General features: G+C 49.0%; 1 protein-coding gene and 1 long non-coding RNA gene across 2 annotated transcripts in view; one reads left to right on the top strand and one right to left on the bottom strand.

Annotated features, from left to right (window-relative positions):
• Positions 1–7,253: 7,253 nt before the first annotated feature.
• Positions 7,254–13,315, bottom strand: part of RMI2 (RecQ mediated genome instability 2) — a 6,569-nt gene continuing 507 nt past the window's right edge. The window contains exons 2-3 of the mRNA XM_017890701.1: positions 13,154–13,312; positions 7,254–8,377 (exon numbers count right to left, since the gene is read on the bottom strand). Of these exons, the coding sequence (XP_017746190.1) occupies positions 8,229–8,377; positions 13,154–13,312 (308 nt within the window). The 3' untranslated portion in view covers positions 7,254–8,228. The remainder of the gene's footprint in view (positions 8,378–13,153; positions 13,313–13,315) is intronic.
• On the top strand, positions 9,687–10,867 carry LOC108541235 (uncharacterized). The gene is made up of 2 exons (XR_001888912.1): positions 9,687–9,840; positions 9,924–10,867. It is a non-coding gene; the product is annotated as an uncharacterized LOC108541235 (long non-coding RNA).

Below are 13,315 nucleotides of genomic sequence, written 5' to 3'. Positions count from 1 at the left end.
TCACAACCAGTGCCACTGGCAGCTCTGACCCCTCCTGTGGCCCAGGTGTCTCTGGGCCAGGAAGCTGTAGATCTGTGGCTGCCAAGCCTGGTTGATGACAAGACTCACCGGAGAGCTTTCTAAAAGCATAGACTTCCCTAAGCCCCCAGCACGTGGATCCTAATTAAAGATATGGGTAGGGACCAGGTTAAAAACAGCCCAGGTGGAACTGATAATCAGCTACTTTTGACAACACTGAGTCCTACATGCAGGATGACCAGGCTCAGCTGTGCTCTGGGAAAACCTTCACCTGCAGTAATACACAGCTGTCCGATGGAAGACCCCAGTGCAGGCACTGACTCTCCTTTTTTTTTTCTTGAGACAGAGTCTCAGTCTCATCTGTTACCGAGGCTGGAGTGCATGGCACGATCTCAGCTCACCGCAACCACCACCTCCTGGGTTCAAGTAATTCTCCTGCCTCAGCCTCCCGAGTAGCTGGGACCACAGGCATGCACCACCACCCCTAGCTAATTTTTGTATTTTTAGTAGGAACAGGGTTTTGCCATGTTGGCCAGGCTGATCGCAAACTCCTGGCTTCAGGTGATCACCCACCTCGGCCACCCAAAGTGCTGGGGTTACAGCTGTGAGCCGCCACGCCCAGACTGACTCACTTTCTAAAATGAGCAGTACCCACTGGAGGAAGGCGTCTAGCTTGGCCTCTTCCCAAACTCACAGGACGTGGAATTCGGTGCTGACAGGCCCTTTGGAGAAACTCCTTTCCCTGTCCTGTGTCACCAGGAGAGAGGGAGGCTTGGCGGTTTGGTATTTCTGGGTGTACAGCCTCATTGTTTCCTCCTTATCTTTCTTGCCCATATCACATCTCAGGTCCCTTGGATCAGGGACAGCACTGGATTGTGCTCCTCTGGGCGGCCGCCCACTGCACTCTAGGGCCTGGTAACTGGTTTAGTGAGTTCCAGGTTCACAGAAGGAGACAAACTGCCCAGGATGGGTCATACCCAAAGCCTCCCCAGTACTAGAGTGAGGTGATTAGGTGACGAGATTTAGAGTAGATTTGGGACTCTTCAGTTGATGTTATAATGGGATGAGGCCTTGGGGCAGGGTGAGTGTATTTTGTATTTGGCATGAACACACATCATTGGGGTCTAGAGGGCCAACTAGGTAGGCAGAATGTCCCTCCCCACACAATGATGTCCACACCCTAATCCCCAGAACCTCTGAATATGTTACCTTACGTAGCAAGACTTTGCAGATGGGATTAGTCAGGGCATTAGGACGGGAAGATTAGCCTGGATACCCAGGTGAGCCCAATCTAACCACACAAGTTGTTAAAAGCACGGGACTTTCTCGGGCTTAAACGGGAACGCTAAGGAGGAATGGGACGTCCAAGAAGATACCATGAGTACAGGGGGCAGCCACATGTCTCATTTACCTCGTGTATCCAGAGTCTGGAACCCAGCAGGTGCTTGGTGACAGAAAGGCCACTAAAGTGAACTTTGAAGCACTGGATCCCAGTGAACAGTCATTTGAATGAATTATTTAACCTCTCTGACTCCACGTCATCCCTTCTCTATGGACATCAGAAGTAAGGGCAGTGAAATAACCCACCCAAGGTCATCTCCTGAATGAACAGTGGGGCTGGCCCCACTGCAAGCTCCTCAGAATCCATCTGACCGCCAAATCCAGCACTCTCTCCACCCCCACCTCAGCTTGGCCATAATGAGCAGAACTCCTGGGTAGACAGGGGTGAAGCTTCTCATGGCCTCATTTCGTTCCTTTGCTCCATTCTGTGCCCTTGTTTTCTGGTGACTGGTTGTCATCCCATTTTCCATGCACAGACCAGCAGAGGGGGCCAGCGCCCATGTAGAGACCATCAGCTCCCAGAGCTGCCCTGGGCAAGAGCTGCCCTAGGGAAGGGCCTAGTCCTGGCCACCCGCAACAACAGTGTCCTTAACGACAAGGGGCACCTACTGGTTCACCACCTGGCTCTTCGGCTGCCAGCTAGATGCCCCTGGAAAAAGGACTTCATCTCTGTGGCAGCAGTTTTCACAGCTGTGAAAGGGCAGAGGTGAAACGGACCTCCCAGGGGTACTGGGACAGTAAAATGAAGCAACTCACGAGACGGCTTCTAGCACAGTCCCTGGCACTTAACTTTTAGTTGAATTTGCATTCTTTTTATTTTTTTATTTTTGAGACAGAGTTTTGCTCTGTTGCCCAGGCTGGAGTGCAGTGGCGCGATCTCCACTCACTGCAACCTCCATCTCCTGGGTTCAAGCGATTCTCCTGCCTCAGCCTCCTGAGTAGCTGGGATTACAGGCACACATCACCACACCCACCTAATTTTTTATATTTTTAGTCGAGACGGGGTTTCACCATGTTGGCCAGGCTGATCTTGAACTCCTGACCCCAGGTGATCTGTCCGCCTCAGCCTCCCAAAGTGCTGGAATTTCAGGCATGAGCCACTGCGCCCAGCTGAACTTGCACTCTTTATCAAGAGACATTCAGTCAGTCTCAAAGGACTCTCATTTCAGATTCTGTCCAAACCACATGAATCGTTTTTTGGACTCGGCTGTCTCGCTCCTTTTCCTCCACCATTTTATGTCTTTACCAAGTCTTTCCTCTGTACTTAAACAGCACTCCCCAACAGTCAAGCCAGCACCCTTGGGCCTGCTATAAACTACACAGGGCGGCCATTCAAAAGGCCCTCCTAAGCAGGGGGTTCCTTTCATCCGAAAACTGCTGTGGGCCAAGGATAAATTTAAGACACTGTGCCTTTGCTTGTATATTTCCTGTCTTCCAGCCTAAAACCCAGCCAGTCCTAACACTGACCCACCCCCCATTTATGTTACTTAAGACCCCATGCTGGGCAGGGACACTGAGATAAATAAGACACAATCACGATGTCACTGGAAGCGCCTCTAACAGGGACAGATAGCAAGAGATGATTTCAGAACAACGTGTGTGCCTGTCTACAGAGATCCACTCTCAGGAGGGGAAACCTAATTCCGTTCCCAGGAACTTACCAGCTACCACCCTTTGAAGGAAGAGGTGTCTCCGCTTCACAGACTGACTTCCAAGGCCAAAGTCAGACAGGAACGGGCAGGACCAGGACTGGACCCCAGGTTTGACTAACATCACTGTCTCCCTTATCGCAAGGAGGCAGAGGCCCCTTGAAGATGTCCTTTCGCACAGGCTCCAAAATATCTACTAAATGTAGGTCATTATGACTGAAAATGGGGTTTTCTCCTTATTCTTGCTGCAGGCGGCTGCTCTGTAAGTTTTGGCTGTAGCCTGATGTTCAGCAACGCCAGCCCAAGGCCATCTGCTGACCTGCAGATCGCAGGGTTGTCACCCTTGAAACTGGAAGGCATTCCACACACAGTGTGTCTTCCAGGTGCTTTTTCTCCTCAACCATGAAACCACACACCCACAGGCCAGGCAAGAAAGCACTCAGTTACTTCACACATGGTCCTTCCTTCCCCTTCCTGCTTCACCTGATGCAGAAGAATTTGTCAGTAAAACTTGAGCATAACAAGAATATGCAACAGAAAGAATTAGAGAACTTGGCAATCCAAAAGCTGCTAAATGAGGGTTTTCTCCATTTTGGGGGTAATGTAAAGCAGTTCCAAGAAAAGTGAAGTCACAGCCTCGGTGGCTTATTTTCGGTTCTTAGAAAAGAGCCAATGTCAAAGGGGAAGCGGCTCCGCCCCAGCACACAGCCTCCATTGTCTGGCGGGGAGCGATGGCTGATAAACCAACTTGGATTTGGCACCAGAAACCCAAAACCTCTGACATATGTTTTCATTTGGTGATGTCAAGGAGGAAACTCAAGCCGAAACAGTGAAAGTTATTAACATTCAGAGAAACCACAGCTCAGCTAACATGCTGAGGCGACAGCCTTCCAGCACCAAGCCACCAGCAGTTTTGAGGGGACTGTCAGAAAAAACACACAGTGCCTTCCTTTTCCTACCTCCACCCCCTAGCACACTCCTGAGATGCATTATCGCTTAAGCCACCATGTCAGCCCAACCAGCATTTTTCAATGGACATTATTTACCAGACGCTGGGTGAGGACAAATGGGGCAGGATATGGTACAGGTGGTTTTCGGCAGCTTCAGTCTGTTTTCTAGCACAGAAGCAGGTCTCGCCACAGTAGGGCAGACTTCAGGTTAATGCCTTGGGAGTGTACCACACATCTAGCTCAGGGGCTACTACTGAGTGTCCCATAATAATTTGTAAATAAGGTTTGTTTTTTTTTTTTTTTTTTTTTTTTTTTTTTTTTTTTTGAGTCTGGCTCTGTTGTCCAGAGTGGAGTGCAGTGGCACGATCTGGTTCACTGAACCCCCACCTCCCAGGTTCAAGAGATTCTCATGCTTCAGCCTCCAGAGTAGCTGGGATTACAGGTGCATGTCACCATGCCTGGCAAATTTTTTTGTATTTTTAGTAGAGATGGAGGACTCACTATGTTGCCCAAGCTGGTCTCGAACACCTGGCCTCCGGTGATCAGCCTGCCTCGACCTCTCAAAGTGTTGTGATTACAGACGTGAGCCACTGCACCCAGCCATTGTGACTAAGTTTTAACCTAAGAATTCTGTAACAGAGATCTCATTGTGTGCACCAAAATTAAATTTAAATGCAATTAAAAGCAACTGATTGAGTGACCCAGCCAGGGACAGAGCCTAGGGAGACATGATGACAAAATGGAATGTGGTGTCCCGGATGGGACCCTGGAATGGGAAAGGACATTAGGAAAACCCCAAAGAAATCTGAATGAAATACAGACTTGGGTTAATAACATCTCAATATTTGTTCATTAATTTTAACAAATGCACTGTACTAACATGTTAGTAATAGGTGTAGCTGGGTACAGGTATATGGGAACTCTTTGTACTATCTTTGCAATCTGTGTGTGTGTGTGTGTGTGTGTTTGTGTGTGTAGACAAGCAAGAACGTAAGAACGTACCGATCCTTCCAGCAATAATGATTTGGTGCCCACTAAGTGTCACATATCATATAAAAGTGATCTACACGTATCATTTATTCCTCACACCAGTGCTATGAGCTGGGCATAATCTGCATTTTACAGCTAAAGAAACTAAAGAACGGAGAAGTTAGGTACCTTGCTCATAGTCACCTATGAGCAGCAAGGTCAGTGGCAGATGAAGGGCTCAAATTCAGGTTCACAGGACTGCAAAGCGCCTGTTAAAGCTCAGCAATATTGCCTGAAAATCCCAAACTGTGAACATAAAACAGTTCAAAACAAGCTTCATGTGGGCAACAAAAACGATGCACACTTTGCAATGTACCCCGCTCTAAAAAGAAAATAGTTGAAAAGCACAGCACTCCCAAGACACTGACAACACTCAGTGCTGGAGAGGATGTGGAACAGCGACTCCCCTTCATTGCTGGTGAGCATGCAAAAGCAGTCTGGCAGTTTCTACAACGCTAACCATAGGTTTACCATATGGCCCAGCAACTGCACTCCCAGGCATTTACCCCAGTAAATGAAAACTTACACCCACACAAAACCTGGGCATGAATGTTTACAGCAGCTCTATTCGTAGTTACCAAAGATTGGAGTCAAGTAAGATGTCCTTCAATAGGTGGATTAGATAAAACTATGGTGCATCCATACAATGGAATATTATTCAGTGATAAAAAGAAATGAGCTGGCCGGGCATGGTGGCTCATGCCTGTAATCCCAGCACTTTGGGAGGCTAAGGCGGGAGGATAGCTTGAGCCCAGGAATTCATGCCTGTAGTCCCAGCTACTCAGGAGGCTGAGGTGTGAGGATTGCTTAAGCTTGGGAGGTTGAGGCCGGAGCCATGATTGCACCACTGTATGCCAGCCTGGGTGACAGGGCAAGGCCCCCTCTTAAACAAACAAAAATAAAAAACTCAATAAATAAATAAATTAGCTGGGCATGGTGGAACACATCTGTAATCCCAGCTACTCAGGAGGCTGAGGCAGGAGAATAGCTTGAACCTGGGAGGCAGAGGTTGTAGTGAGCAGAGATCACACCACTGCACTCCAGCCTGGGTGACAGGGTTAGACTCTGTCTCAAAAAAAGAGTCCCTAAGGAATTATTCATGTTTCCATCTTGTAATAAGCATGGGCATTTATTTAAAAAAAAAAAGAAAGAAAGAAAAAAAGAAAGCGCTAACAAGCTGCAAAAAGACCTGGAGGATCTCAGACACAGTAGTTCACACCTGTAATCCCAGCACTTTGGGAAGCTGAGGGAGGAAGACTGCTTGAGCCCAGGAGTTTGAGACCAGCCTGGGCAACATGGCAAAACCCTCTCTCTACAAAAAACACACAAAAAATTAACCAGGCATGGCCCAGGCACTGTGGCTCATGCCTGTAATCCCAGCACTTTGGGAGGCTGAGGCAGGCGGATCACAAGGTCAGGAGATTGAGACCATCCTGGCTAACATGGTGAAACCCCATCTCTACTAAAAATACAAAAAATTAGCCGGGCATGATGGCCTCTAGTCCCAGCTACTCGGAGGTTGAGGCAGGAGAATCGCTTGAACTCAGGAGGCGGAGCTTACAGGGAGGTGAGATCGCGCCACTGCACTCCAGCCTGGGTGACAGAGCGAGACTCCATCTCAAAAAAAAAAAAAAATTAACCAGGCATGGTGACACGTACCTGTAGTCCTGCTACCTGAGAGGCTGAGATGGGAGCATCACCTGAGCCTGAGAGGTTGAGGCTGTGGTGAGCTGTGATTGTGCCCTTGCACTCTAGCCTGGGCAAGAGTGAGACTGTCTTAAAAAAGAAAAAAAAAAAAAAAGATATGGAAGAATCTTGTATGCATAGTAAATGAAAGAAGCCAGTCTGAAAAAATTACTTACTGTATGATCCAACTATGTGATATTCTGGCAAAGGCAAAACTGAAAAGAAAGATGAGTGATTGTCAGGGTTGCAGCGGAGGGGTGAATAAGGGGAACCCAGAGGATTTTTAGGGCAGTGAAACTGTTCTGGATGATACTGTAATGGTGGATACATGTTACTATGCATTTGGCAAAATCCACAGAATGTATAAGAGAAGGAATGAAGCCTAATGTAAACTAGACTTCAGCTAATAACAATGTAATGTTGGTTTATCAAATGTACCATCCTAATAAAAGATGTTCACAGCTGGAAAAACGGAGTGGGGTGTGAGTGTGGAGTATATGGGAATGCTGTAGTTTCTCCTCCATTTTCCTGAAAACCTAAAACTGTTTTTTTTTTAAGTCTATTAAAAAAAAAATCCATACAGCTTATTAAACAATTTATTAGAGGTAGAATATCAATAATCCAGATGAAAGTCTACAATCATGTCATAACATAATCTAACTCCCTTGATATTTACAGTCTCAGAAAATTCAGGCATGGGTACTAAGCAGACAGCAGAAACCCAACATTCAAAACAATCACAGCAAAAAGTCATTCCATACAAAAAGACAAAAGAACTCTAAACCAGGAGGCTCACCATGTCTCACCCAAAGTTATGCAGCAAAAGTTTAGCTAATGCCTGAAAGGCGTCCTTTATCTTGATGTTTTTCATTTCAATAAGAAATTCTGAAAACGTCTCAACATCTCTGAGTGATAGAAGAAGGTATCACCTTCTCTAGCTAGGAAAATGGATAGAGCCGTGTCTAAACGTTTGAGTGGTGTCCGAAGCAGAAAGGGAGCTGTTGTCTTTCAGGGGCCACCGTGCCTGCTGTTAGGAAATACGCCATTTGACTTGCAAACTGGTTATGGTAGTTGCTAATGAAGATGAGGAGCCCTGATGTCATTCCTTTTTCACACAGTCTGTCTTCCTGCCCATAACCACACTTTAATCACCACGGGCAATAACCAAGCTTAAATTTTGCATTGTAAAACAGCGATGCAGCAGAAATGGAAAAAGTATCATCACTCATAAAATTTGGAAAATGCAACATGAGACTTCTGTGTCTGAGAGAGAGAGAGAGAATTAACACACACAAACCAGGAAGGAAAAAGAAACACAAGCCATCTGCTTTTCATCAGCGAACACAGGCAAAGCAAGGGGCGGCAGAGGCTGTGTCAATGAAGTATCCCAGGACTTAAACATTCCTACATCCGGACTCCTTGGACAACCAAAGCAAGGCTTTCTGAGAAACTTTTGAAAAATATGCACTGAAAAATGTCCATGAAATCCACATCATTATAAGCTTCTAAACAGTTTCAGGATTTTGGTTGTTTTTAATGACAGTTCCAACATTATCTAAGGAATATTCTTGTGTAAATCTTCCACTTCCAGTTCCCACATACTTTCATGAATGGGATTATCAGAAAGGTCTGTCATCTTCACCGCCTGCAGGCAGGGCTCAGGGCTGCAGGCCTGAACCACTCCCATCACCATCACATACTTTCCTAGAAAAAGAAGAAAAGCCCATAGTAATGTTCTTTTTTTTCCTTTGAGACAGAGTCTTGCTCTGTCGCCCAGGCTGGAGTGCAGTGGTACAATCTCAGGAGGTTGCTCATTGCAACCTCCGCCTCCTAGTTTAAGCGATTCTTGTGCCTCCTGAGTAGCCAGGATTATAAATGCCTGCCCCACACCTAGCTAACTTTTCATTTTAGTGGAGACAGGGTTTCACATGTTGGCCAAGCTGGTCTTGAACTCCTGACCTCAGATGATCCACCCACCTTGGTTTCCCAAAGTGCTGAGATTAACAGGCATGAGCCACCGAACCCGGCCATCTTCTTTGTTTCTGATTTCACTAGGCCAAACAAAACTGTCATGTAAAATGTAATCATGCCCAAAGAATGGAGGCAACGCTCCCGTCAGAGTGAGCTATAATTAGCCTGCTCTGAGGTAGGAGCAGAAAACCTTAGCTTTCCTCTAATCCCGTTCCTTGCTCAATGCTACAGGGTATGTGACTGGTTTCTGTGCACAGGTCACATCCTCTTTCTGCAGACACCCTCTGACCAAGCAAATCCAATTTTCCCTCCACGTTGCCGAAAAGGCTGGGCAGGCAGCCCCCCGCCCCATTGTTCCAACTGCTGGAATGTATCCCTGCCACCTCCTCCAGCACATACAAGCAAATCCACACCAGGGCCGGCTGCCACCGGGATGATCTAATGACATATTAACTGTGACTCTCTTCCCATTCCCTTGGGGAAGTGACTCTCCTTGAAAGCAAAACTTGGCCAGTCTCAACCACACAAAACCCGATTGTGTAAAAGAAAACTCCAAACACTGCAGGAAAGACAGGCCGGGTGCCAGTCCCGCTGCCTGCCCCTGTAAGGCTGCTTTCATTGCACTGTACGTTGGGGCCTGGGGCTTTGACTGAAGGAAGCCAGGCAAGCTGACCCCTGATTCCGCTGTTCAACCCCAGGCAGGATGTGCTCAGGTATGTCAGAACTCCTCCTCACATTCCACTGGGTCCCTCCGTGACAGACTGGTTCTGAAAATGCACTTGCCATCCCCTCTGAACAGACCTAAAGCGCTGGTAGGGTTGGAACCCATAGAAGTAGAACGACTAACGGCCCAGGAAAAGAAGAACAAGCCCAAGGGCATTCCAACCAGGAGAGGGGAACAGGAGCTCTACTAGGAAGGCACACACAGCCAGTCAGATGAGCTCAAAGGCATGCGATGGGACAAACTGGCCCTGTAGGTTCTACCCACACCCTCTCACACTCCAAAGCAGCTCTCCACTGTCCCTCCCTCTCCTTCCCACATCCCCACCCCGTGGTTGCCCTGACCATTCCAATGGCTACGGCCCATCTCCTGCCAGCTTCCTCCTCTTCGAAACCATCCCCACCCCAATGCTGCAGTCAACATTCTTGAATCCACCTCCTGCCTCCAGAACTCAGTTGATCCAAGCACCATCTAGGTAAGCATGGTTTCTCCGATTCTCCTGCAGACAGACAGCAGCCTGAGGGCAGGAAGAGCTTCTCATTCAACTCGCCTCTTCAGCACCTTAGGTTTATGGAAACAAACTCCTGGATGTTCCAGAGGAAGAGGTGGTAGAGGAACAGCACTAGAGCAGCAGCAGTGAGGTGAGCAGAGTTCAAGGCCATCTTGAAGCAGGCATGTCCTTCCAGACAGCCACTGAGGCTCTATCCTACCTTCCACCGCTGCCTCAGGCTCCCCAAAGGCACAGGGCTCTATGCCCTCCAAGCCTTTGCACAGGCTGTTCCATACAGCTGCACAATCTCCTGCCACTGCACACTGACAGAGGGTGCCCAACTGTCTCAGTTTTAACACTGCAAGTCCCACATCCCAGGACGCTTTCAGTCCCAGGCAACCCAGGAGAGTTGGTCCTTATAGATAGCTCCAATGCATCCTTCCGGGCTGCCTCTTCCAGGAGGCGTTCCCTGAGCCCTCAAGCCTGGATCAGCTGTTCCTCCTCTGCACCACCTCACTCTTGCCTGCAATGTTACTTTGTGTTTTAGTGGCCTGATTACCTCCCTGCCTCCCTGCCTAATGGCAGTGACTCAACTTTGTCAAGCTAGACTCGGTATTAATTAACAAGAGGATATGACAGGACCCCTGCCAGCTGGCATTCAGGCCAATGGGTATGTCAGACAGGTTCACCAATGCCCATTGGTTCAAACACTGAAGTATTTACTAGATGCCAGGCTTATGCCAGGGCTGAGACCAGACAGGAGACTGCCCCAGCCTGCCTGCAAGGGGCTTCACCTGCAAATCAACACACCAAGCAGCATGGGTTACATGCTGGGCCAAGGCTAAGGCCAAGGGTTGTCAAACTTTTTCTGTAAAGGGCCAGATAGTAAATATTTTGTGCTTCTCCCACCACAGGGTCTCTGTCCCAAATACTCAACTCTAGCTGTAGTGGGACAGAGGCCCAAGACATTCTGTAAATTACCAATGTATTCCAATAAAACTTTACTTATGAACACTGATGCTTGAATGTAATATGCTTTTCACGTCATGATTTTTTTTTCAACCATTTAAAAATGTGAAATCCCACCAGGCGCAGTGGCTCATGCCTGTAGTCCCAGCACTTTGGGAGGCCAGGAGCTCGAGACCAACCAGTCTGGCCAACATGGTGAAACCCCATCTCTACTAGAACTACAACAATTAGCCGGGTGTGGTGGTGCACGCCTGTAATCCCATCTACTCAGGAGGCTGAGGCACAAGAATTGCCTGAACCCAGGAGGTGGAGGTTGCAGTGAGCCATGATTGCATCACTGCACTCCAGCCAGAGAGACAGAGTGACACTCTGTCTCAAAAATAATAATAGTAATAAATAAAACATTTAACAGCATTTTCAGTTCGCAGGACACGTGAAAAGAGGAGGCCTGTAGTTTGCTGACCCTATCCTAGACCAACGCTGGGGCTGAGGGCAGGAAGAGAGGGAAAGCTGAAGGGTAAGTCGGTTGGGGGAGGGAACAGGAGCATGTGGCAGTAAACAGGTCCCAATGTTTTGCACCTTCACTATGAGCCAGGTGCAGTGTTAAGGCAGTTGTTTACTTACTGAATCCACACAACAGGCAGGAATGATTCACTCCCTTTTACAAAATAGTACAAGTCCAGAAAAGTTAACAGAAGTGCTCCAGGCAGCTCAGCTGGGAAGGAGTGGAGCCAAAAATTCGACCTAAGCCTGTCCCAGACCAAAGCAGCTCAGACCAGACCACTGACTTATCTCTAGTTAGACTCCAAGACTGAGCAGGAAGGGCCCTTAGGAATGAAGTGATCTTGCCCTGATTTCCCAGGGGAGGGAGCCGAGGTGAGGGAAGGTCCATGGATCCTCAGACCTCCTCAGCTTAGACCTCACATCCTCTAGAAGCCTCCCTGGGCCACTCAGCACCTTGCACATCCTCACGGCTCCCCAGGGGTCAGTGATCCTCTGGGACATTTGCTCACCGCCTGTCTCCCAGCAGACTTTATCTGGGTCTCAGCTGCAGCCCAGCACTGCACACGGGGGGCTGATGTACAACACGTGCTCAATTGACATCCCAGGGAACAAGTGAGATGGATGCCCACTGCCTGTCACTCAAGACAACTGGTTCTTGGAGCACTTACGTGTCAGGCACTGGGCCAGATGCTGAGGATACCGTTGTCAGGACACAGCTCTAGCCCTCCAGTAGCTTGGTCTGGCCCAGTGATTCTCAAAGTATGGCCCCCAAACACCAGGCATGGTGGTGCAGGCCTGTAGTCCCAGCTACCCAAGGAGGCTGATGCAGGAGGATTGCTTGAACTCAAGTCCAGCCTGGGCAACAGTGAGTCCCCTATCTCAAATAAATTAAACATTTAATAAGTCGAAAGTATGGTCCCCAGACCAGCAGCATCAGCATCACCTGGGAGCTGGTTAGAAATGCAAAATTCCAGCCCCACCTGAACCTCATGACTCAGAAACCCTAAGGGTGGAGCCCCAGCCATCCCAGCTTTAGGAAGCCCTCCAGGAGAGACTGATGCACGCTCAAGCTTGAGCATCAATGGTTTAAGAGAAGTAGCAGGCAGTGCAGAGCGGCTCACGTCTGTAATCCCAGCACTTTGGGAGGCCAAGGTGGGCAGATCACTTGAGGCCAGGAGTTTGAGACCAGCCTGGTGAACATGGCAAAACCCAGTCTCTGCTAAAAAATACAAAATTAGCCAGGTGTGGTGGCACATGCCTGTAATCCCAGCTACTCGGAAGGCTGAGGCATGAGAATCGCTTGAATATGGGAGGTGGAGGCTGCAGTGAGCCGAGGTCGTGCCACTGCACCCCAGCCAGGGAGACAGAGTGAGACTCCGTCTCAAAAAAAAAAAAAAAAAGAAAAGAAAAGAAAAGAGGCAAACACGAGTAAGCTGCAGCCAAGGTACATTTGAATTGAGACGTTAAAGATGAGCAGAAGTTTCCCAGGACAGTCTTTCCCAAAACTTGATGGCGAACAAGGAAATCAACTGGGGGAGAGGGCTTGTGACAAATGCAGGTGCCTGGGTCCCTCCCCAGAAGATTCCCACTAGAGGTGGAAGAGTCCCAGGAATCTGTATTTGTTGAAGGGACTGCTTATCATCAGATCTTCACCGAGGAGGGACCGCAGCAAGGGTACCCAAGCGGGGACCCGCAGGGGCAGAGGCCCGGAGGAGGGGCAGATACGCCCCGCCCCCGTCGAGTGTCAAGACCCGGATAGACTCTGGCCTCAGAACCTCTCGGCGGACAGCAGGGAAGAGGACGCCCGGTGAGGCTCGGGCATTACCTGGGACTAGGCAGGGCCGCCCGCGCGGCACCCGCTCCAGGCCGCGGACCGAGAAGTCCCCGCTCGGGTCCCGCAGCCGCGCCTCGCCGCGGTCCGCCATCACTACCCTGCCCTGCATCCACACGGCCGCCAGGTCCAGCGGCCCGCGGCCCGCCGCCGCTC

Source organism: Rhinopithecus bieti, unplaced genomic scaffold, assembly GCF_001698545.2.
Source record: "Rhinopithecus bieti isolate Rb0 unplaced genomic scaffold, ASM169854v2 scaffold_19459, whole genome shotgun sequence".
In the NCBI taxonomy this organism is placed as follows: Eukaryota; Metazoa; Chordata; class Mammalia; order Primates; family Cercopithecidae; genus Rhinopithecus; species Rhinopithecus bieti.
Note: the sequence above shows the minus strand (reverse complement) of the source record. Positions and strands in the feature narration are given on the sequence as shown.